This window comes from Leucopleurus acutus (assembly GCF_964270905.1).
Source record: "Leucopleurus acutus genome assembly, chromosome: 3".
Lineage (NCBI taxonomy): Eukaryota > Metazoa > Chordata > Mammalia > Artiodactyla > Delphinidae > Leucopleurus > Leucopleurus acutus.
This window is the reverse complement of record NC_139145.1, coordinates 8,327,231-8,353,089: the sequence shown is the minus strand read 5'-3', so window position 1 is coordinate 8,353,089 and position 25,859 is coordinate 8,327,231. Positions and strand designations below refer to the sequence as shown.

Below are 25,859 nucleotides of genomic sequence, written 5' to 3'. Positions count from 1 at the left end.
GGGAAAAGCAATAGATAAAAAAACAAGGGAATCCCCATAAGGTTAACAGCTGATCTTTCAGCAGAAACTCTGCAAGCCAGAAGGGAGTGGCAGGACATATTTAAAGTGATGAACGGGAAAAACCTACAACCAAGATTACTCTACCCAGCAAGGAACTCATTCAGATTAGACGGAGATATTAAAACCTTTCCAGACAAGCAAAAGCTAAGAGAATTCAGCATCACCAAAGCAGCTTTACAACAGCTGCTAAAGGAACTTCTCCAGGCAGGAAACACAAGAGAAGGAAAAGACCTACGAAAACAAACCCAAAACAATTAAGAAAATGGTAATAGGAACACACATATCGATAATTACCTTAAACATATATAAAATAAATGCTCCAACCAAAAGACATAGACTGGCTGAATGGTTACAAAAACAAGGCCTGTATATATGCTATCAACAGAGACCTGCTTCAGACTTAGGGACACATACAGACTGAAAGTGAGGGGATGGAAATAGATATTCCATGCAAATGGAAATCAAAAGAAAGCTGGAGTAGCAATTCTCACATCAGACAAAATTGACTTTAAAATAAAAACTATTACAACAGACAAAGATGGACACTACATAATGATCAAGGGATCAGTCCATGAAGAAGATATAACAGTTGTAAATATTTATGCACCCAACACAGGAACACGTCAATACATAAGGCAAATGCTCACAGCCATAAAAGGAGAAATCGACAGTAACACAATCATATTAGTGGACTTTAAACCCCACTTTCACCAATAGAGATCATCCAAAATGAAAATAATAAGGAAACACAAGCTTTAAATGACACCTTAAACAAGATGAACTTAATTGATATTTATAGACATTCCACCCCAAAACAGCAGAGTACACTTTCTTCTCAAGTGCTCATGGAATATTCTATAGGACAGATCACATCTTGTGTCACAAATAAACCTTGGTAAATTTAAGAAAATTGAAATCGTTTCAACTATGTTTTCTGACCACAACGCTATGAGACTAGATATCAATTAGAGGGGAAAAAAATGTAAAAAATCGAAACACAATGGATGCTAAAAAATATGCTGGGGCTTCCCTGGTGGTGCAGTGGTTGAGAGTCCACCTGCCAATGCAGGGGACACGGGTCTGTGCCCTGGTCCAGGAAGATCCCACATGCCACGGAGTGGCTGGGCCCATGAGGCATGGCCACTGATCCTGCGCATCTGGAGCCTGTGCTCCGCAACAGGAGAGGCCACAACAGTGAGAGGCCCATGTACCGCAAATAATAATAATAATAATATATATATGTATATATATATATATACATATATATATGTGTATATATATATATGCTACTAAATAACCAAGATATCACTGAAGAAATCAAACAGGACATCAAAAATACGTAGAAAAAAATGACAATGAAAACATGATGACCCAAAACCTAAAGGATGCAGCAAAAGCAGTTCTAAGAGGGAAGTTTATAGCAATACAATCCTACCTCAAGAAACAAGAAAAATCTCAAAAAACAAACTAAACTTACACCTAAAGCAATTAGAGAAAGAAGAACAAACAAAACCCAAAGTTAGCAGAAGGAAAGAAATCATAAAGATCAGAGCAGAAATAAATGAAATAGAACAAAAAAAACCCCAAAATAGCAAAGATCAATAAAACTAACAGCTTGTTCTTTAAGAAGATAAAGAAAATTGATCAACCATTGCCAGACTCATCAAGAAAAAAAGGGAGAAAACTCAAATCAAGAGAATTAGAAATGAAAAAGAATTAACAAATGACACTGCAGAAATACAAAGGATCATGAGAGATTACTACAAGCAACTATATGCCAATAAAATGGACAAACTGGAAGGAATGGACAAATTCTTAGAAATGCACAACCCTCCGAGACTGAACCAGGAAGAAATAGAAAATATGAACAGACCAATCACAAGCACTGCAATTGAAACTGTGATTTAAAATCTTCCAACAAACAAAAGTCCAAGAACAGAAGGCTTCACAGGCGAATTCTATCAAACATTTAGAGAAGAGCTAACACCTATCTTTCTCAAACTCTTCCAAAATATAGCAGAGGGAGGAACACACCCAAACTCATTCTATGAGGCCACCATCACCCTGATACCAAAACCAGACAAAGGTGTCACAAAGAAAGGACTCTACAGGCCAATATCACTGATGAACATAGACGGAAAAATCCTCAACAAAATACTAGCAAACAGAATCCAACAGCCCATTAAAAGGATCGTACACCATGATCACGTGGGGTTTATCCCAGGAATGCAAGGATTTTTCTATATACGGAAATCAATCAATGTGACACACCATATTAACAAAATTAAGGATAAAACCATATGGTCATCTCAATAGATGCAGAGAAAGCTTTCGAAAATATTCAACACCCACTTATGATAAAACCCCTCCAGAAAGTAGGCATAGAGGGGACTTATCTCCACATAATAAAGACCATATATGACAAACCCACAGCCAACATCATCCTCAATGGTGAAAAACTGAAACCATTTCCACTAAGACCAGGAACAAGACAAGGTTGCCCACTCTCACCACTATTATTCAACATAGTTTTGGAAGTTTTAGCCACAGCAATCAAAGAAGAGAAAGAAATAAAAGGAATCCAAATGAGAAAAGAAGAAGTAAAGCTGTCACTGTTTGCAGATGACATGATACTATAGATAGAGAATCCTAAAGATGCTACTAGAAAACTACCAGAGCTAATCAATGAATTTGGTAAAGTAGCAGGATAGAAAACTAATGCACAGAAATCTCTGGCATTCCTATACACTAATGATGAAAAATATGAAAGTGAAATTAAGAAATCACTCCCTTTTACCATTGCAACAAAAAGAATAAAATACCTAGGAATAAACCTACTGAAGGAGATAAAATACCTGTATACAGAAAATTAAAAGACACTGATGAAAGAAATTAAAGATGATACAAACAGATGGAGAGATATACCATGTTCTTGGATCGGAAGAATCAACATTGTGAAAATGACTCTACTACCCAAAGCAATCTACACATTCAATGCAATCCCTGTCAAACTACCACTGGCATTTTTCACAGAACTAGAACAAAAAATTTCACAATTTGTATGGAAACACAAAATACCCCGAATAGCCAAAACAATCTTGAGAAAGCAAAACGGAGCTGGAGGAATCAGGCTCCCTGACTTCAGACTATACTACAAAGCTACAGTAATCAAGACAGTATGGTTCTGGCACAAAAACAGAAATATAAATCAATGGAACAGGAAAGAAAGCCCAGAGATAAACCCACACACATATGGTCACCTTATCTTTGACAAGGGAGGCAAGAATATACAGTGGAGAAAAGACAGCTTCTTCAATAAGTGGTGCTGTGAAAACTGGACATCTACATGTAAAAGAATGAAATTAGAACACTCCCTAACACCATACACAAACATAAACTCAAAATGGATTAAAGACCTAAATGTAAGATCAGACACTGTCAAACTCTTAGAGGAAAACATAGGCAGAACAGTCTATGACATACATTACAGCAAGATCCTTTTTGACCCACCTCATAGAGAAATGGAAATAAAAACAAAAATAAACAAATGGGACCTAATGAAAGTTAAGAGCTTTGCACAGCAAAGGAAGCCATATACAAGGTGAAAAGACAACCCTCAGAATGGGAGAAAATATTTGCAAATGAAGCAACTGACAAAGGATTAATCTCCAAAATTTACAAGCAGCTCATGCAGCTCAATATCAAAAAAACAAACAACCCAATCCAAAAATGGGCAGAAGACCTAAATAGACATTTCTCCAAAGAAGACATACAGATTTCCAACAAGCACATGAAAGACTGTTCAATATCATTAATCATTAGAGAAATGCAAATCAAAACTACATTGAGATATCATCTCACACCGGTCAGAATGGCCATCATCAAAAAATCTACAAACAATAAATGCTGGAGAGGGTGTGGTGAAAAGGGAACCCTCTCGCACTCTTGGTGGGAATGTAAATTGATACAGCCACTATGGAGAACAGTACGGAGGTTCCTTAAAAATCTAAAAATAGAACTACCATACGACCCAGCAATCCCACTCTTGGCCATATACCCTGAGAAAACCATAATTCAAAAAGACTAATGTACCACAATGTTCATTGCAGCTCTATTTACAATAGCCAGGACATGGAAGCAACCTAAGTGTCCATCGACAGATGACAGGATGAAAAAGATGTGGCACATATATACAATGGAATATTACTCAGCCATAAAAAGAGACAAAAATGAGTTATTTTTAATGAGGTGGATGGACCTTGAGTCTGTCATAGAGAGTGAAGTAAGTCAGAAAGAGAAAAACAAATACCATATGCTAACACATATATATGGAATCTAAAGAAGAAAAAAATGGTTTTGACAAACCTAGGTGCAGGACAGGAATAACGATACAGACGTAGAGAATGGACTTGAGGACATGGGGTGTGGGAAATGTAAGTTGGGAGTAAGTTAGAGAGTAGTGCTGACATATACACACTACCAAATGTAAAATAGATAGCTACTGGGAAGCAGCTGCATAGCATAGGGTGATCAGCTCAGTGCTTTGTGCCCACGGAGAGGGGTGGGATATGGAGGATGGGAGGGAGAGCCAAGAGGGAGGGGATATGGGGATATATGTATACATATAGCTGATTCACTTTGTTATACAGCAAAAACTAACACAACATTGTAAAGCAATTTTACTGTAATAAAGATGTTAAAAATAAAAGAATATATTGGCCTTTGTGGATAAAGAATCGATGAATAAACATATCCCTCATCCTCCAAAGTATTTTTCTGCCTCCGTTATTAATAATAATAATAAATATTATTATTGCTTTTTTTTGGTAAGAATATTTCACATAAGAGCTACACCCTTAGCAAATTTTAAATATACAACACACTATTATTAGCTATAGGCACTATGCTCTGTATTAGAGCTCCTGAAGTTATTATTTTGCAGAATTGAAAGTTTGTGTATGCCCTTTATTTTGGTAAGGGACATGGCTGTATACTTATTCCCAATTTATCAGGCTGTATACATGAATTATGTGCAGCTTTTTACATGTACAGCAAAGTTAAAAAGTGGTTTTAAAAAAAAATTTTTTTAAAAACGTGTTTTAAGTTTTGGTCTTCAGATACACTGGCAGAAAAATATACATGTTTTAAAGAAAAAATGAATAGAGAAGTTAATTTATGGTTTATTGGAGCAATATTGAGTGTCTCCTCCTGTATAAGGATTTGTACTTGGTTTTGAAGGCCCAGTTCTTGTTAAGATAGAGTGATGTCTGTCATCAGGGAGTTCCTAGCTAGGTGGGCACATCAACAATCAGAAAATAGAAACTATCAAAATGATGAAGTTTACAATCAAATATGAGGAGCTGTCTGAACATGTAGCTGGATCTATAACCTAGTCAGGGTTATAGGAGATTCAGATATTGGGAAGGATTCCCTGAGAGAATTGAATTGTGTTTATGCTGAGATATGGATGATGAGTAGGTGTAGATAGGATAAAAAAAATTGGGCCAGCCAAGGAGAGAGAGAGTGAGAGAGTATGAGAGACAGAAACAACAGTAAACCTGACACTGCTATGGCAGGGTTCATGTGCATTATGTAATTTATTCTTCATGACAACATAGGTAATCAAATGATCACAGGTCAGACATCTGAGGCATAAGGATACAAAGTCAGTAACTGAAGTTCACACTGATAGAAATGATCAAGTTGGTGTTTCATCCCAAGTAGGGAATTGTGAATGACTTGGGAGGTGTGAGGACCATGGAGAGGGTTAGCTGGATCCACCAGGAAGAACCTAAGAGAGAGCTACTAAGGCAGGAGTTAGCAAACTGCAGCCTGTGGTCCATGTTGGGCTGCTGTCTGATTTTGGAAATGTGTTTTACTGAGTCACAGTCACATTCATTTCTTATAGCTTTTCTGTGGCTGCTTTTGAGCTACAAGGATAGAGGTGAGTCGTCACAACAGAGACCATATGACCCACAAAGCCAAAATATATACTATCTTGCCTTTCACAGAGAAAGTTTGCTGACTTTTTTGCTAAGATATCTAGGAAGGCCGGCATGCCAGGGCCCATCTGATGCAGTTTAACATTAATTTTTATCAGCATAGGACTTTGTTGTGGGTGACAGTCTGCACTTGCTCACATCTCTGCTACCGATAACCTGATTTAAAAATGGCAGGAGAGCTGAATAGACGTTTTCCAAAGAAGACATAGAGATGGTCAGCAGGCACATGAAAGAATGTTCAACATCACTAATGTTAGGGAAATGTAAATCAAAACCACAATGAGATGTCCCAGCACAGCTGTCAGAATGGCTCTTATCAAAAAGGCATGAAATAACAGTGAGGATGTGGAGAAAAGGGAACCCTTATATTACTGTTGGTAGGGATGTAAATTGGTGCAGCCACTATGGAAGACAGTATGGAGATCCTCAAAAAAAAAAATTAAGAATAGAACTGCCATCTGATCCAGGTATCTCACGTCTAGATACTTATCCAAATACTACAAAAACACAACTCAAAATGATATATGGACCTTTATGTTCACTGCAGCATTATTTACAATAGATAAGATATGGAAGCAACCTAAGTGCCCATCAATGGATAAAGAAGGCATGATACACACACACACACACACACACACACACACACACACACACAGAGCCACACCAGCCATGGAGTACTACCCAGCCATAAAACTGATGAAATCTTGCCATTTGTGACAACATGGATGGACATTGGGGGTATTGTGCTAAGTGAAATAAGTCAGGTGGTGAAAGACAAATACAGTCTGATTTCGTACATATGTGGAATACAACAAACTATAAACAAACAAAAGAAATGAACAAACCAAACCAAACAAGCCTCCTCCCCCTGTAGATACAGAAAACAGAGTACTGGCTGTCACAGGGGAAGGGGCATGGTTGAGGGGAGGCAAAATGGGTAAAGTGGGTCAACTTTATGGTGATGGATGGAAACTCAATTTCTGGTGGTGAGCAAGTTGTAGGTATACAGAAGTAGAAATATGAAGTTGTATACATGAAACGTATATAGTGTTACAAAACAATGTTACTTCAGTAAAAAAATATATCTTAAAAAACTAAAGTGCTATGTTGGTTCTATGATGGCCATGGTCATGCTGGAGAAGATAAGTACAGTGGAGATTTGCTTTTTTTTTTTTTTTAACATCTTTATTGGAGTATAATTGCTTTACAATGGTGTGTTAGTTTCTGCTTTACAACAAAATGAATCAGTTATACATATACATATGTTCCCATATCTCTTCCCTCTTGCATCTCCCTCCCTCCCACCCTCCCTATCCCACCCCTCCAGGCGGTCACAAAGCACAGAGCTGATTTCCCTGTGCTATGCGGCTGCTTCCCACTAGCTATCTACCTTACGTTTGTTAGTGTATATATGTCCATGCCTCTCTCTCGCTTTGTCACAGCTTACCCTTCCCCCTCCCCATATCCTCAAGTCCATTCTCTAGTAGGTCTGTGTCTTTATTCCTGTTTTACCCCTAGGTTCTTCATGACATTTTTTTTTCTTAAATTCCATATATATGTGTTAGCGTACGGTATTTGTCTCTCTCTTTCTGACTTACTTCACTCTGTATGACAGACTCTAGGTCTATCCACCTCATTACAAATAGCTCAATTTCATTTCTTTTTATGGCTGAGTAATATTCCATTGTATATATGTGCCACATCTTCTTTATCCATTCATCCGATGATGGACACTTAGGTTGTTTCCATCTCCGGGCTATTGTAAATAGAGCTGCAATGAACATTTTGGTACATGACTCTTTTTGAATTATGGTTTTCTCAGGGTATATGCCCAGTAGTGGAATTGCTGAGTCATAGGTAGTTCTATTTGTAGTTTTTTAAGGAACCTCCATACTGTTCTCCACAGTGGCTGTATCAATTTACATTCCCACCAACAGTGCAAGAGGGTTCCCTTTTCTCCACACCCTCTCCAGCATTTATTGTTTCTAGATTTTTTGATGATGGCTATTCTGACTGGTGTGAGATGGTATCTCATTGTAGTTTTGATTTGCATTTCTCTAGTGATTAATGATGTTGAGCATTCTTTCATGTGTTTGTTGGCAGTCTGTATATCTTCTTTGGAGAAATGTCTATTTAGGTCTTCTGCCCATTTTTGGATTGGGTTGTTTGTTCTTTTGTTCTTGAGCTGCATGAGCTGCTTATAAATTTTGGAGATTAATCCTTTGTCAGTTGCTTCATTTGCAAATATTTTCTCCCATTCTGGCAGTTGTCTTTTGGTCTTGTTTATGGTTTCCTTTGCTGTGCAAAAGCTTTGAAGTTTCATTAGGTCCCATTTGTTTATTTTTATTTCCATTTCTCTAGGAGGTGGGTCAAAGAGGATCCTGCTGTCATTTATGTCATAGAGTGTCCTGCCTATGTTTTCCTCTAAGCGTTTGATAGTTTCTGGCCTTACCCGGGTGGGTGTTCCATAAAGATGGGGCCTGGATGCTGCAGAAATGACCACAATCACAGCCGGGACTCCGTAGCCCACTGGGAATGTGAGTTTCTTCATGAACTTGTTGACACTGGAGTAGTTGACCACCGTCAGGTTGTGTGCAGTGAGGAAGAGGTGCAGGCCCTCCAGCAGCATCCAGGTGAAGGAGGCCAGGTAGAGATAGTGCAAGGCACCTGCAATGATGGCACATAGCACCTGGGGAAGGAGGAAGGTGTAACCAGGAGGGATTGTCAGTGTGTAGCATGACCCCAGGACCTCTTCTACACTTCATCACTGGGGAGAACTCTGACGTATATGGAGGAGTTGTCAATGGAGTGTCTTCTAATTGTGCCAGTCAGTGTGAAATTGGCTACTTACATATCTAACTTTACCTGGAATGCCATTTTATTAAGGAGTCCAAGGCAGCATGGCTTCATGAACTCAGCATCCCCTGGGGCAGAGCAGGGGTATTTTGGGACAATTTAAGCACCTTTATCTCGGTTCTGTTGATGGCTATTAGGAAGAGCAGGTGGGCCAGGAAGAGGCAGAGTGAGAGCTGCAGGTGGAGCGAAGTGCTGGTGTTCTGGATGGCTTTGCACAGCAGGAGGGTGAGGGCTGCCAGGAGGAGGCACAGCAGAGAGAGGCTCAGCCCCACGTAGGTGATCACAGTCAGTGTGGGATCCTTCTCCTGGGACACATCAGAGAGGACATCACAGTCACCCTTTCCTGCTCTGGGGTAATGATGCTTCCACCATTTTTGTTTTTATTTTTAGGCATATAAAAACCAGGAATGGAGGAGCCAAGTAGATATGTGATGTTTATGGCTAACTTTCTACAGGTTCAGAATGTTAGAATTTTATGGGATCTGATACGATTAATTCTGTCTCTGGAAGGATTGAGGGACAGGAGAGTCCTTAGTCAAGACCAAGCCCTGGAACTCACAAGGGTTTATTTTCCTTTAGACTTTTGGGCATGACTAAGCTTATGGGTCACCACGAGAGGTTCACATAGGCATGTAGTTCCATATTGAGCAAGCCTCCATCCCCATCATGTGATGGTGTGTGACATAGTCTGTACCTGGAGTCATGATGTCCAGGTATAAACCCTGACCCTGAACTCCACACACCTCATCCTGTAATAATTGTTCCCGACTCGTCACAAATCCTTACAGATTTAGAATTAAATCCTTGGTTAAAAGAGGAAAACTGATACATTTTGTTGACAGTGGTGGGTTAAAATTCATATTTTTCTGCCACTTTTGGGAATACATCCTAAAATCCCCGAGGACAAGGAAAAAAACTCTCACCAATTCCCTTTTAGTGTAAGTCAGGGAAGGAGAGAGATCGAGAGATGGAGAGAGGTGGAGAGAGAGAGAGAGACAAAGAGAGGAAAGGATGAAGGAGACAATGAAGATTAAAACATTCAAAGTAGGTGCATCTGGATAAAGAGCAATTGAGTATTTTTAGCACAAATTTTATTTTGCAACATATCTCTATGTTTGATTTTGTTTAGGAATAAAATGTTTAAAAATAAATAATGAGGCCACCAGATGATTTTGATGAACTATAAATTTTGAGAATATTTGGTTTATTGAATAAAACTAATTTTCCTACTGTATTAAGAGCTCCCCCAAATCCATAAGAAATTTACCAACAAGACAGTGGAAAAATATACCAAGGATGTGAACAAATTGTTTCCAGAGACAGAAATACTAATAGCTCCTAAATGAAGATGTTACAGTCCATTAATAATAAAAAACACACACAGTTTTTCCTAGATACGATATTTACATCTTAGATGGGTAAACATCCAAAAATTTGCTAGTAAACTTGTGGTAATGGTGTGAGGAATCACAGACTTTTACATAATACCTGTGTCAGTGTCCATAGGTGCGACCTCAAGATGTTGAAATACGGAAATATCTACCAACATGCAATTATGAATTTGACCCAGTATCCATTCTAACTGCATATTCAAACATGAGATCAATGAGGTAAGTGTAAACAGTTGCAACATTATTTGTATTAGTAAGTGATCTAATAAAAACACCCATTATGAGAGGCCTTGATATAGAATTTACAGCACATTCACACAACAGAATGTGTTTGGCCAGAAAATAATGAAGAATCCTTTGACAACGCAAGAGAATAATCTATCAGCTGTGTGAAAAACGGAGAGCCAAAGAAGAAATACATATACTATATTTATATGTGTAAAATATCTATTGAAATTTGCAGGAGAAATTAACAACTTTGGTCGTTGAAGCAAGAGGAACTAAGTGTCTGGAGCTAAGATTGAGATGGAGAATCTCCAGTGTTTCCTCTCTTGTTCCGTTGGAATTCAAAACTCAACTATCTGAACTCTTCAATAAACAGGAAGCAGTATATAAGTAAAAGTATGAATATTGTGGTATTTAGGGACATGGCTGTAGGAAACATGGACTCGGAGTATCGTTCAAACTTCTGGGGGCTCCTAAGAGGCCTGACCATGGTGCTGTGATCATTTCCATGCTGACTTTCATGTGAGTGCCACCTTTATTTCAGTAAATTCCCCATTACTTGAGATCACCAGAGAGTATTTGGTTTTGGTGAACCAGAGAAAGTAAGCAGCTCACCTGGCCAGGTGAGGAGGCAAAGATTTCTCCTGATCCACCTGTACTCACTGGCTCCCTTGGCCCCGTCTGCTATCACCAAATCTTCCTTTATGCAACCCCTGTGCGTCCCTGGTCTGAAGACCCCTGTGGTAAGCAGAATTCTAATTGGCAATCATATCCCATCCCCTGAGGTACACATAACCACTTCCAGGTTTGAAGTCAAATGCCAATGTAGGTTCTGCTGTGAAGGGATTTGCAAATGGAATTCATGTCCCACATTAAGTGATGTTAAGAAAGTTTATCCTGCATGGGCTTGCCTTAATCATGTGAGCTCCTAAGAGATCTGGGCTTTTTATTGGAGAAAAGATCCAAAGTTTGAGAGAGTTTTGATGTGAGGAAGCTTCTCTTGCTGGCCTCCAGATAGGAACACTGATACACTGTGAGAGGGCCCAGGAGAGGTCCACATGAGAAGGAATGCAGGTAGCCCCTGAGAGCTAAACCTGGACCCCTGCTGACAGATAGGAGACAAGGAGACCTCAGTCCTACCATCACAAGGAACTGAATTGTACCCAGAATCAGAGGGTTAGAGGAGGACCCCAAGCCTCAGATGAGAATGCAGTCCAGGCTGACAGAATGATTTCAGCCTTGTAAGAACCTGAGCAGACAACCTAGCTATACCATGCCAGATTGCTGACCAGCAATAACTGTGAGATAATAATTTTTTCAGGTTTTACATATGTGGGAATTTGTTACACAGTGGCTGACATTGAATGCAGCCCTTCTCAGGGCTCTCACCTGCACATCGTATTGGGCCATGAGGACAGCAAAGCTGCTGAGGTGGGTGCATTGGAAGATGATGCTGTTGTCTCTGGTGCTGGCCATCCTGCAGCCTTTGGCGGCCCAATGACCAATTCCATTCTGGCCACACTCCCAGAAAACACAGCATATCTTCTCCCTTGGCCCAGGGATCACTGACTTTAGGAACAGGAAATAGGTGTGAGATGGTGGTTCTGTAACTCAGAAATGCTGACCCAAATCTGGCTCATGAAGGGCTTTCCTGGGGATATTATGCACCCATGGGGGAGCCCCCTGAAGCCCAAGGCTGTGCCCAGGACACAGGGGTCTTCCACCCCACAGGTCCATCCCACCTGGACTCACATGTTGGAAGACAAAGGTGACTGGGGAGCTGAGGTTCTGGGTGTTATTGCTGGTGATAAAGGTGGATACAACATCTGACAGCAGGATGTGGGAGATTTCTTGCAGCAAACCCTTGTGTGTCTCATGCAGAACTGCCTGTTCTTCAGTATCCAGGACCAGGGGGACTTTATCCAACAACTTCCCTATCCCTGGGGTGGAGACAAGGCCCACCACAATAGTACCTGCAGGATAAGAGCAAGGTTGACATCTTGGGAGTGCCCAACATGACCCCTCCTTTAGATGGACTCTTTCCTTGTGGCCCCACCATAACCCGCAATTCCCTTTAAAGTTTAGTTTTCTGTTTGTCACTTCTTTGTGTATCTTTTCCCACTGTGAATCCTCAGGGACCGTTTCCCTGCCTCAACCATTACCTGAGTCATTAGATTCGTGCACTGTATCCCAGGTCAGCATCATCTGTGTCTGACTCTGAATCAAGGTGATATTCCTGTCTTCTTCCTCCAACACCTTCAGGGACAGTTCTAAGAGTTGTGGGGGTTATACAAGGAAGTTAGATTAGCAATTGTGCCTACAGTGGTAAACATAATACTATTATTTGTATATATAAGAAAATAAATGTTTTACTATATTATATAAATATGTAAATACTTTATATATTACATAACATATATTATATATAATGGTATTATTTGTTATAAGTACTAACATTTGGTACACATAATAATGGTATATCTGTATATCTTTTGAATCTACAAAGGATTACAATAGAACACTATAAGAAATTTATTCCACAACAAGTTAGGCAACCTAGATGAAAAGGAGAAATTCCTAGAGACACACAAAATACCAAAAGTGACTTAAGAAAATGGAAAATCAGAATGATCTGGTAACAGGTAAGCAGGTTGAATCAGTATCCAAAACTTCCCCAAAAGAAAAGAACAGAACAGATGGCTTCTATGTTGAATTCTCCCAGCCATTCATGGAAGAGTTAACACTAATCCTTTGTAAACCTCTCCATAGAATAGAAGAGAAAGGAACACTACCAAAATATTCTATGAGACCATCATTACCCTATAAATAAAATAAGATAAAGACATCACAAAAACCCCATAGACCAATATCCATTATGAACATGGATACACAAATAGTCAATAAAATATTAGGAAAAATTTTATCCAAGGAAACTCAAGACACATATTGAAAACTACAAAAGATTGTTGAAAGAAATTAGAAACCCTAAATATATCATGAGACATCCTATGTTCATAGACTGGAGAGTTCATATTGTTAAGGTTCGTATTGTTAAGATGGCAGTAGTCCCCAAAGTGGTCTACAGGTTCAGTGCAAGCCATATGAAAATTCTGACATCATTAAATTAATTTTTTGGGAGAAATGGAAAGCTCATCCTAAAATTCATAGGGAATTACGAGTGGCCTGGCTATGCAAAGCAATCTTGAAAATGAAAAACAAATTCGGAGGAGTTACAATTCCTCATTTCAAAACTTACTACCAACCTATGTTCCAGCCACTCTGGGGTCCATGTGTTTGTGGTCAGCATACAGTTAACTTCTTCCACCTGGTGGGAGTTTTATTATCAGGAAAACAACTCAAAGATACAGCTCAGATTATTATATATACCCTTGAGGAGGAACTCAAGTCCTTGGCTTTGTTTTCTGGCTAAACTATTATTATTTTGTCTTGCTTGACCCTTTTCCTTTCTTTCAGCATTCTCCCCCTTCCCTTATTAAATTTGCTCTTTGGAACTCCGGGAAGGCCTAGGAGGCTAAAGATTTTCTACAATATAAACATCAGGTGGGGGATACAGGGGTCTTTCCCCTGTAAAGTCCCCACGGGTTCTGCTTGGTTTGATATGGACTGAATATTATATGATACCAAAATAGTCTCAACTTTTGAAGCGTGGTATTGGTATTATGGTTACACAGGACAATGTCCTGATTCTGGGTGATTCATGCTGAAATATTTAATGGTGAAGTGTCATGATATTTTCAACTTTCAAATGGTTCAGAAAAAAATTATACATCTACATGCAGTCAGTTCTGCTATAATGCTTGTTTGAAAACATGATATTTTTCTGGGTATTGATAAATTTGGAAACAATTTGAACATAATGTAAATTTCATGTTCGCTTATGTGCAATTTCATCAGCAAGGCACACAAGAGAAACAGGAGTTAACTGCAGAAAACTGCACCCAGGTGAACCTAGCTGCTCAGAAATACACAAAACACATGCGCACAGCTCAAGACACCGCCAGCTCATTCAGTGCCTCTCAGGTGTTATGAGGGATCCCCATATCCATCTGGGTTCTGACTTTCTGTCTGATTTTAGGTAACTCTCCCTCCACCTCTTCATTATAACTCACAAGTGTCAATCCTTCTGATGATCACTTCTACAAGCAAAGGACAGGCCTCTTTCAAGGTAAAGTGCTCTGTTTCTTGTAGTGCTTTTGTATTTCTTAATCATTCAATATATGTAAGATGCTGTTTTATTAGATTCCTTTTTTTAAATGTCAGTGACAAGTTTTGAGTGTTGAACCCCACCCAATCCCATTTTTCCCATAAGCCCTGTGGCTTTCACTGTGTGATTATGCACAATATTGGTTAGGAACACCTATGAAAAAATCTTGTTTAAGAGCAAACTTCCCTGGAGGGGGCAAGTTCCCTCCCACGGGCTGAAACTCATTATGTTCAACCACGTGACCTTCTGCCCTGTTGTCACTCAGGGAAAGGGGGTGGGTTCTCATGAACTGTCCAGTCAGGGGCGCAGCACGGGAAGGTGGGTGGGGCAACACTTAGCCGACCACTTAAAGGCTCCTGTAGGTGCTCAGCATCAAGTTTCATCTGCTCTCCCGGGTGCCAGGTGTCTCTCTGTAGCGTATGTGATGCTGTGAACTACAGAGGCGGCAGGAGTGGAACGGAGGACCCCAGGGGGACCCCAGAAGCCAGGAAATGGTGAGTTGAGGGGCCAGGTGTCCCAGGACAGGGAGGAGGGGTTGAGTCGGAACCTGCCACTGTGGGACCCGGACCCTGCTGCGGTCAACTCCGGAGTCTGCAGACCGAAGTCCGCCCGGGGCTCAGCTCAGACCTAAGCCCCCTCCAGCTCTCAGCGCGGGGGCTGGGCCAGCAGCCGAGACGTCGGGCGTCCTGTCCCATCACTGTGCGTGGTGACTTTGGCCCCGGAGCCTCTCTGGGCAGCTCTGCACCCGCAACCCGTCTCTCCTCAGATTGTGCATTGACCTCGGGTAGAGTCTTCAGACTCTGTGTCTGGTCTTTAAGTGTGGGTGGAGCTTTTGTCTGTGGGGACCCCCGTGCCAGTTTTCTCCCCAAGAGGACCCGTTTTCTCCTGAGTTTTCCAAATGTTTGGGGAAGCAGAGTCTCAAATCCACGAACCTGTCGCCCCAGCCTAGCTCTTCCTAGGGCTGGCATTAAATCCATAAATTCCAGGTCCCTCCCCGCCTTCCCAAAGCCAACTGCGTCTCTAATTCACAGTATCATTATCAACTATTTGTCCTCCGTGGTGCATGTCAAACAGACGCCGTATTTTTCTTTCCAGGGCAGAAAATTTATGTGTTCATTTAATTAATAATAAAATCAGGGCTTCCCTGGTGGCGCAGTGGTTGGGAGTCCGCCTGCCGATGCAGGGGACCCGGGTTCGTGCCCCGGTCTGGGAAGATCCCCCATGCCGCGGAGCAGCTGGGCCCGTGAGCCATGGCCGCTGAGCCTGCGCGTCCGGAGCCTGTTGCTCCGCAACGGGAGAGGCCACAGCGGTGAGAGGCTCGCGTACCGCAAAAGAAACAAACAAACAAAACAAAACAAAATAATAAAATCAATAGTATTATTAATGGAAATAAAAATTATTTAATGCTCACCATATATCAGAGACTGTGCAGACACCTTACACAGATCTCATTTAATCCTAACATGCAATAAATATTAAGCTCACTTTTTAGAAGCAAACATTGAAGGATCCAAGAAGTTAAATCCTTACACAGGGTCCCACAGCCACTCTTTGGCAGAGGGGGATGCAGAATTTTGTCATTTTCCCACAGCCAATGAGTGGCTCATGTTTAAAGGTGTAGTTTTTGGTTTTCCTCTCTTTACCATGAGAGGAAAACAGAGAATAATCACCTGTATCTAGGCTGTGTGAAACCCTTGGGTGTCTCCACCCAGAGTCTTTCCTGGGCACAGACATCCTGTATCCTATGGGAAGCCCGAGGGTGTAGCTACCCCCTGAGAAACGTTCCTGCTCCTCCATGGGTTTGTCACCCTAAAAAGTTTTATTCACTTTTTAGTCACTGTTTTACAGTAATTGTAAACTAAAGAAAGAGGTGAATTTCAGAAAAGTATAATATAACATTAGTACACTGCCTGTGTTAAAATTTGTTTCCCTTTCTTCCTGCCCTTAGCGGGTGTTTCTGAAGTCTTTTGCTTACTTTTGGGTGCTTTCGAATGTATCAGTAATTCCAGGGCTTAGGCTTGCAGAGCAGAAGTGCTCAAGTATGATTGTTTACAAAAGTTTCTTGTCATGGAAATAATAACCAGCATCATTATTTTCTGGAGTCAATAGATACTCGTGGCTTTTCTTGTTGAGCTGGCAGAATGCCTTACAATCTTCATTTTTTTTTTTCCTTCTTCATTTTTCATGAAGTGTTGTGTTGCTGTCTTTGCATTTGAAGAAACAGTCACCTCCTCCAGTTTTTACTGACTGGCTTTGGGAGAGAAACACCCTCACCATTCAACCCAGATGGATATTCTGAGCTTCTCTCAGGCTTTTTCTGTGGATGCCCACTTCATGCCTCTTGTTCCCTCTTTTGGACAGAATTCTTAAGATTCTATGCCTTTCCTTGATCCCTCACATCCAGGCTGGATGCTGTGTTTGCTTCCCCTGAAATGCTCAAGTCTGTATGTCTTCCCAATCCCACCTAGTCATGTGTGTGCTTATGAGCTACATGTGTGTGCTTACTGTGCAGTCTTGTGCTCCTCACCTGGGGGTCATGTGAGGAGCCAGACATAGGGTGGGGGTTGACGTATATGGAGCATTGGGTGTGCCCATGGCCAGTTGGAAGTGTCTGCAGGCAGAGTATCCCAAGCAGCTGGTGTGCAAGGCTCCTGATGGATTCAGTGAGCAATTAGTAGGGTGTGCAGCCCTTTTTTGGACTTCCAAGCCCTGGTTGGTGTGAGTCCTCATGACTTCCTGGTACCAGCCTTCCAGCCACTCATCCATGCTGACCCCCTTGGTATTCTTATTTATTTATTTATTTATTTTTGGCTGTGTTGGGTCTTCTTTGCTGCATGCGGGCTTTCTCTAGTTGCGGTGAGTGGGGGCTACTCTTAGTTGCAGTGCATGAGCTTCTCATTGCGGTGGCTTCTCTTGCTGCGGAGCACTGGCTCTAGGGCACGTGGACTTCAGCAGTTGTGGCTCACGGGCTCTAGAGTGCAGGCTCAGTAGTTGTGGCGCATGGGCTTAGCTGCTCCATGACTTGTAGGATCTTCCCGGACCAGGGCTCAAACCCATGTCCCCTGCATTGGCAGGCGGATTCTTAACCACTGCGCCACCAGGGAAGCCCAGTTTTGTTTTGTTTTGTAATCTACTGTGACAGGTTTTTTTGGTTTCACTTATTGTATTTAGACCACCGATGTTTAAAGTGATTATTGATATAGCTGGATTAATATCTACCATATTTTAACATTTTTTATTTGTTGCCCTTGTTCTTTGTTTCTTTTTTGTCTTCCACTTCTCTTCTGTCTTCTCTACCTTTTAGGGGATATTTTACTTGATTCCATTTTTTCTCTTCTCTTAACATATCATTATAACTTCTTTTTTTTACATTTTTGGTCATTGCCCTTGAGTTTGTAGTATACATTTACAACTAATCCAACTCCTCTCTGAAGTAACACCATAGCATTTCACTGGATGTGAAAATTCTCTCCCTTGCCCCTTGTAACATTTCTGTCATTCATTTCACTCATCTAAAAGCTATAATTACTGAATATGTTGCTGCTATTATTATTTTCAACAAAATGTTATGTCAGATTAATTAAGAATAACAAAAACAAATGATTTTATTATTACCGTCATTTTTTCCTTTTCTAACACTTAACCTTTATCATTTACCTTCTTCCTGATGAATTTCTTTTAACTTTTTTTTGCAAAGCAGGGATATTGGTGACAAATTCCCTCCATTTTTTTGGAAGTCTTTATTTCTCCCTCACTTGAAAGATAATTTGCTTGACACAAAATTCTAGTTGGGTGGTTTCTCTTTCAACGCTGTGTTTCACAAAACTCTCTTCCTGCTTGCATGGTTTCTGAAAAGTCCAATTTACTTCTTATCCTTGTTTCTCTGTAGCTAAGGTTTTTTTTTTCCCTGACTTCTTTCAAGATTTTTTTTGTTTTTGATTTTTCTTGAGTTTGAATATATATTTCTAGGTGTGCATTTTTAGGGTTTTTATCCTGTTTGGTGACCTCTGAGCTGCCTACATCTGTATTTTGGTATCCATTATTAATTTGGGGGAAAATCTCATTATTATTTTATGTATCCTGTTTATTTCTTCTCCTTCATGTATTCCCATGTCGTATATGTTACACCTTTTTTAATTGTCCCAAAGCTCTTGGATTTCTGTTCTGTCTTTTTACCCTTTTCTTATCTTTGCATTTCAGTTCAGAAGGTTCTAGTGACAGCTCCTCAAGGTTGCCGATTCTTTTTTCTCACACATTTCCACTGCAATGATAAGGTCCCCCCAAAAAGGAATTCTTTACTTTTGTTCTGTTCTTTTGCTTTTTTAAAAAAATTTCTTTGATTTCCCTTTGGTTCTTTTTTAGAGTTTCCAGCTCTACACATGTTACCTATCTGTTCTTGCAGGTCATCCATTATTTCCATTAGAGCACTTAGCATATGAATCATGGTTGCTTTAAATTACGGGTCTGATAATTCCAGCATATCTGCTACATCCGAATCAGGTTCTTTTGCTTGTCCTAATCCCAGAGATGTGTTGGGGTGGTTTTTTTTCTCTCTCCCCACTTTTTGTTATTTTTTTAGGAGATGTGTTTTTTAAGTCTTTTATTGTGCCTTTTAATCTTTTGTTGAATACCAGACATGACGTACCATGAAAAGGAACTGAGGTTTTTAGGCCTGTAGTATGAGATTTTAGGTTTATCTGACTAGGGTTTGGACTTATTATTTGCTGTGGCTGTTAGAGGCTAAAATATCTTCAGGTGTCCTTGCTTTTGTCTCCCATGTCATCTTTAGGAGTACTATAGAGACTTGTAAATGAGTTCTGAAACATACAGTTCTGTCAGTGTTTTATACTGTTACTAGGTGTCTTCTTGATGTGGTGGTATGTTGAGGGTGGAAAGGAAATGTTTTATAGTCGCATGATTGGGTCTCAGTATGTGACCATGGACTGTGACCCTTCTGTGGTATAAGAAGGATATTTGGTCTTTGTCCATGGTTCTTAGCAAAGACCTCCTAAAGCCCTTGGAATTTCCCATGTGATAAGGGTGATAGTAGCATCTTATGTTCTAATGAGGCAACTGTTTCCAGACCCATAGATAATTTCATGATGGGGGATGGTTACCAGGAAGAACAAAGCTATGATTAGAGGCTTAGAACTTTCAGCCCAGCCCACCCTCAAGCCCCCAGTGTTGAAAACTCCATCAAAACCCCTAAACTTCGGGATTCAGAGAAATCTGAGTTGGTGAACACATCACTGTGCTGGGAGGCTGTCATGCCAGGAGAGGGCATGGAACCTTCCTGCCCCTGTTCTCCTACTTTGCCCTGTGCACCCTTTCCATTCGGCTGTTCCTGACTTGTATCTTTTCAAATAAACTGATTATAATAAGTAAAGCATTTTTCTTAGTTCTAATATTCTATCAAATTAACAGACATGAGGGGTTATAGGGAACTTCCGAATTTGTAGTCAGCCATCCAGAAACGTGTGTGGCCTGGGCCTTGCATTTGCAGCTGGCATCTGACACGGGGGCCGTCTTGTGGTGTTGCAGGAAGGGGAACCCCTTCCTGGGCCTGAGAATGGGCTCTTGTCTAACACTCAGAAATGAATTGTCCAAGGAGACACACATGCTGACAAAGCGAGAGATTTCACTGGGAAGGGGTGCCCGGGTGGAGAGCAGCAGGGTAGGGGAACCCAGAAGAACTGCTCTGCCACATGGCTCAAAGTCTCACGTTTTATAGTAATGGGGTTCGTTTCTGGGTTGTCTCTGGCCAATCATTCTGACTCAGGGTCCTTCCTGGTGGCACGCCCATCGCTCAGCCAAGATGGATTCCAGTGAGAAGGATTCTGGGAGGTTGGTAAGATACACGGACTGGCATCTCTTCTCTCCTTTTGACCTTTCCGAATTCTTACGGTTGGTGGTAGCTGTTAGTTCATTCCTTACCAGAACCTCCTGTTGTAAGATAACTCATTGCAAGCGGTTACTATCGTGTCTGGCCAGGGTGGGCAGTTACGGTCAGAGGTTCCCCCAACAACAGGACTTGGCCCTTCAACTATGGAATCTGATGTTAACTTTGGTTAGTGTTAGAATTGAGTTGTAAGACACCCAGTTGGAACTGGAGAGCTGGTGAAGTGGTTTCGGAAAACACACCACGTATTTGCTGTTGGGGTTTAAACAAAACAAAACAAAACTCTCAACCTCACAAGTCTTTCTGAGGTCCCCTCAACTTAGGTTAGGCAGAAAGGCTAGAGGAGACTCAAGTTAGCAATTTTCCCTGTTGCCAGAAAAACTTGGCTCTCTGTGCACTGATATTGAACAGGAATATGGAGACAGGGTTTTTGGAGGAAAAGAAAGATAGCTTTTAATTCTTTGCCAGGCAAAGGGGAAAACACAGCAGGCTAGCGCCTCAAGAACTGTGCCCTCACTTCCCTAGGAATCAGAGGAGATCTTATAGGTGGGGCTCGAAGTCCGGGGGTGTATGATAAGGATCGAAGTCATGAAGGTCTTGCATTTTTTCTTCTTCTTGCATTATTTCAAAACAGTCACAGCTGGAGTCAGGCAGCCCATCCCGGTAACTGGGCCTGTTTGTCTCTGGTTGATTGGCCTGTGACCTTCTTTCTGAAATGCAAAAAGCGACAAGGGGTGACTTGTAACAAGGGAGTACAGGGAGCTTAAACACCAGGTGCAGGATGTAATTTACATCACACAGAGCTAGGGGGTGATAGGTGCAGGATGTAATTCACATAGTGTCAGGTAGTGATAGGTTAGCTTTGTGAAGGACTAATCTAGTTACAGACACTACAGATTAGTACCAGTTAAAATATAGCTAGACGTGATTAACTCTTTCAGACCTGTTGGTTTCTTCACTAGCCTGATCACTGTTCCCTTAACTTTCCTCGTTCTCAGGAGAGGAAAAACTTCATTTCTATTTTTGCTGCAACAAACTCCCCACTGCTAGTTCATTCCCTCCATATCAGTGGAGGAAGGGAAACGGGCATCATTCTTGTCTGGCTGAGGACAAAACTTCAGTTTTGCTCCACTTGACAAACACCAGCTGTCTGGCCCAGGGGCCCATCCATCTCCTACTTCACCCTCCCACCATGTCAGTTAGGCACTGGCAAAACAGAATCTTTTGAGGACAGGCATTGTTAAGAGCAGAATATTGTGGGCATATTTCAAATTTTCTATTTTACTGTCTGTCCAATTTTGGAGACAGCAGTCGGCCCTGTGATTAATGGTTTGATAGATCCGAGTCGTTAATTTTAGGTTTGTTTGCTTTTTCTAGTGAGGATTATAGGCATGTCCCCTTCTATGCTCGTTACATGCCAGATGAGAATCTAGAAGTCTGACTCCGTTTTTTTATGTTTGACTGCTGGCAACTTTTTTTTTTTTAACATCTTTATTGGGGTATAATTGCTTTACAATGGTGTGCTAGTTTCTGCCCCATAACAAAGTGAATCAGTCATACATAAACATATGTTCCCATATGTCTTCCCTCCTGCGTGCTGACAACTTTTAAAGCCTCATCCTTCCTTCTCCTGGTGCCCCACATCTGTACAAGATGACAAGAAGCCCTGGGTGCTTACTTCTTTGGTGCTAGTAAGAGATGAAATCCTTGGTAGCCTCTGCCTTTATGTGCAAAATCTCACACTAGTCCACCTCCTAATCTCAATTCAAACAAACAAACAAACAAAAACCTCAGGCCAAAATTTGCAGCAACATGGATGGACCTAGAGATTCTCATACTGAGTGAAGTAAGTCGGACAGAGAAAGACAAATATCATATTATATCGCTTATATGTGGAATCTAAAAAAATGGCACAACTGAACTTATTTATAAAACAGAAATAGAGTCATAGATGTGAAAAGCAAACATGGTTACTGGGGGGAAAGGGGAGTGGGGAAGGTTAAATTGGGAGATTGGGATTGACATATACACACTAACATATATAAAATAGAGGGATTTCCCTGGTGTCCAGTGGTTAAGACTCTCCACTTCCAATGCAGGAGGCACAGGTTCAATCCCTGGTCTGGGAACTAGACCCATGTGCTGCATGGTGTGGCCAAAATTTTTTTTTAATTAAAATAAAATAGATAACTAATAGGGACCTACTGTATAGCACAGGGAGCCCTACTCAGGACTCTGTAATGACCTATATGGGAAAAGAATCTAAAAAAGAGTGGATATATGTTTATGTATAATTGATTCACTTTGCTGTACAGCAGAAACTAACACAACATTGTAAATCAACTATATTCCAAAAAAAATTAAAAAAACAAAAAACTCAGGCCAGGCTCCTTTCCTTGTTCTGTCAAGGCATTTCCCACCTGCTTAAGAGGCCTTCCCTGCCCTCCCCAGACACTTCCATTATGGAAGTAATAAACTCTTTCATATGTTCCTGGCAGTAATGTGTTGTCAATCAAACCTAGGGTACGGACCCCCCTAACACAGTAGGTTACCATAACAGTTATAGAAGGGGTAAGGTATTGTCAACTGAAAAAAAATATTCACAACCTGAAAGTTGAGAGTTATGTTTTCTTCAGTGGACGTACTGAGGAGTTCAAGTCCGGAGGCAGCATTTCAAGTAACCCTGAGAAAACTGCTCTGAGGAGGCGAGAGGGGAGCTAGGATATATAGGAGTTTTGCAACAAAGGGCAGGTAGTAGGAACAAAAGGTTACTGTTAATAAAAGAAAATTAGGTACAGTAAGTCCCCTACATAAGAATGAGTTCTGATTCTGAGAGCACTCTCATCAGTCCGATTTGTTTGTAAGTCCAACAAAGTTAGTCTGGGTACCCAGCTAACACCATCGGCTATATGGTACTGTACTGTAATAGGTTTATAATACTTTTCACACTAATAATACATAAAAAACAAAGAATAAATAAAACATTTAAAATCTTACAGTACAGTCCCTTGAAAAGTACACTAGTACAGTACAACAGCTGGCATACAGGGACTGGCATCGAGTGAACAGGCAAGAAGAGTGACTGACTGGAGGAGAGGGAGGAGGTGGGAGATGGTAGAGCTGAAGGATCTTCAGCAATAGGAGGTGGAGGGCAAGCTGCAGTTTCACTCAAGCCTAACGTTGATGGAACGCTCATTTGCATCTTTGAAAGTTTGCAACTTGAAGGGTCGTTTGCAGGGACTTACTGTATCTCAAGTTAAGGAATTTAGCGCTTTTCTGTGTTTGGGAAGATGCAAGAGTCTGGGCTCACTGAAATCATTCCTTTGATATGCACCTCAGCTATCTGGGGCCAGTATCCTGTGTTTTCACATCCTGAGCTTCCTCCTGGCTCACCGGCTCACCTTTTCGGCACTGCAATGGCTGATGACTGTGACATACATCCTTTGCTTACTGATATGGCAGGCAATATTTTATTTCTCAGTATATTTATCAATACACTTTGCTTAATTGTTCTATTGATAAATACTCCAGATTTTTATGTATCAATGCACGCCACCCTTTATTTTTAAAAGGTACATATGATGATGAATTTATGTAATCCATTTTTTCTAAATATTGGGTTGGCCAAAATGTTCATTTGGGTTTTTCCATAAGGCGGACCATAATGTGGAAAAACCCAAACGAACTTTTTGACCAACCCGATAGATACATGGCTTGTTACTGTGGATGAAAAATGCTGCCTGCCATATCGATAAACAAAGGATGTTGCAGCCATCAAGTCATCAGCCATCAAGCCATCCCCAACTGTGCACCCTGAGGGGATTCAGGGTGGAAAAAAGGATACTGGCCCTAGATAGTGAAAGTGCATATCAAAAGAATGTTTTCAGTGAGCCCAGACTCTCGCATCTTCCCACATGTAGAAAAGCGCTAATTCATTAACTTGAGATATCTGGTTTTCTTTAATTAACAGTAATCTTTTGATGTTCCACTACCTATGGCAAAACTCCTGTATATCCTGGCTTCTCCCTTACGTCTTTGGAGCAGTCCCTCAGAGCTACCTGAGAGACGGCCTCCCAGGCTTGAGTCCTCAGAAAGTCCGCCAAATAAAACATAATTCTCAACTTTTATCTTGTGCATTTTTTCAGTCGATATTACTAATTTTTGCTGCCAAAACCATGAATGAAAACTCAGATTGCCGCCTGACAGGGCAAACAAACATATACAAATTATGTTACTTTCCAAACTGAATTTCTTCTTAAAATTTTTATCATAAAATATATTCAGGGAAAAGTGTACAAAATGTTTTGTGGTAAGATTTAGTAATGATATACACATCCTTGGAATCATCATGAAGATTCTTAAATGGCCTGTGGGCAGTGGTGAGAGTGTCCTGATGTTCCCATCCCTGACTTATCTCCATCCTGCCCCATTCATGACCACTGTCCTGATTTTTTGTTTATATACATACCCTTACCATCTAAATATTATTTTTCACTCAGCAGTGTTCTTTCAGTTTTACCTGCTTTGACCTTTCGACAATCGAGTATTAATGGAATTCCACTGAAAAGGTTTTCCGGTGGTTTCTCTGCCTGTGTTTCACACATGCTAGTGTCTGAGGCTTCAGGGCTGGTCTAGGACTGTGGGGTTCATCCTCCCACCGGAGCCAAGTGGCCCTGAGGCAAGGGGACTTTTTAAAGTACCAAATGAGTGGGGGTGGGGAGGGAGGGACAGAATTCTCCTAAAGGAAATGGTGAAAGATGAAAGTAGAACGGAACAGTCTTTTTTTTGGTGGGGGGGGGGGAGTGGGAGAGCTGCTCTGCGGGGCTTGCGGGACTTTGGTTGCCAGACCAGGGATCCAACCCGTGCCCCCTGCAGTGGAAGCATGGAGCCCTAACCACTGGACGGCCAGGGAATTCCTGGAACAGCCTCATTATTAGTGAATAGTGAGGACACAAAAGTGTCCATGTTTGTGAAGGGTCACAGTTCTGTGCCAGGCCTCAGTGGCCTTATGGTTTGACGCTGGGTCCTTGGAGAGAACATTTCCCACCCACTGGCAGGACAAGGTCGGCTCAAAGACGCGACCTCCGACCTCCTGTCACTCAGGCACCGGAGGGCGGGGCCCTGTGAACTGTCCAAACAGGGGAGTCGCCGATTATTTTATGGGGCGGTGCTGTTCCGATGGCGGCGGAGGCGTGGATTGC

The 25,859-nt window shown here is 41.2% G+C and overlaps 1 protein-coding gene across 1 annotated transcript in view; it reads right to left on the bottom strand.

Annotated features, from left to right (window-relative positions):
* Positions 1-24,098, bottom strand: part of LOC309959975 (adhesion G protein-coupled receptor E2-like) — a gene marked incomplete at both ends in the record, with an annotated part of 32,157 nt that extends 8,059 nt beyond the window's left edge. The window contains 7 exon segments of the mRNA XM_082836515.1: positions 8,515-8,516; positions 8,518-8,751; positions 9,026-9,223; positions 11,924-12,103; positions 12,287-12,507; positions 12,697-12,790; positions 24,060-24,098. Of these exon segments, the coding sequence (XP_082692641.1) occupies positions 8,515-8,516; positions 8,518-8,751; positions 9,026-9,223; positions 11,924-12,103; positions 12,287-12,507; positions 12,697-12,790; positions 24,060-24,098 (968 nt within the window).
* Between the last annotated feature and the right edge of the window lie 1,761 nt (positions 24,099-25,859).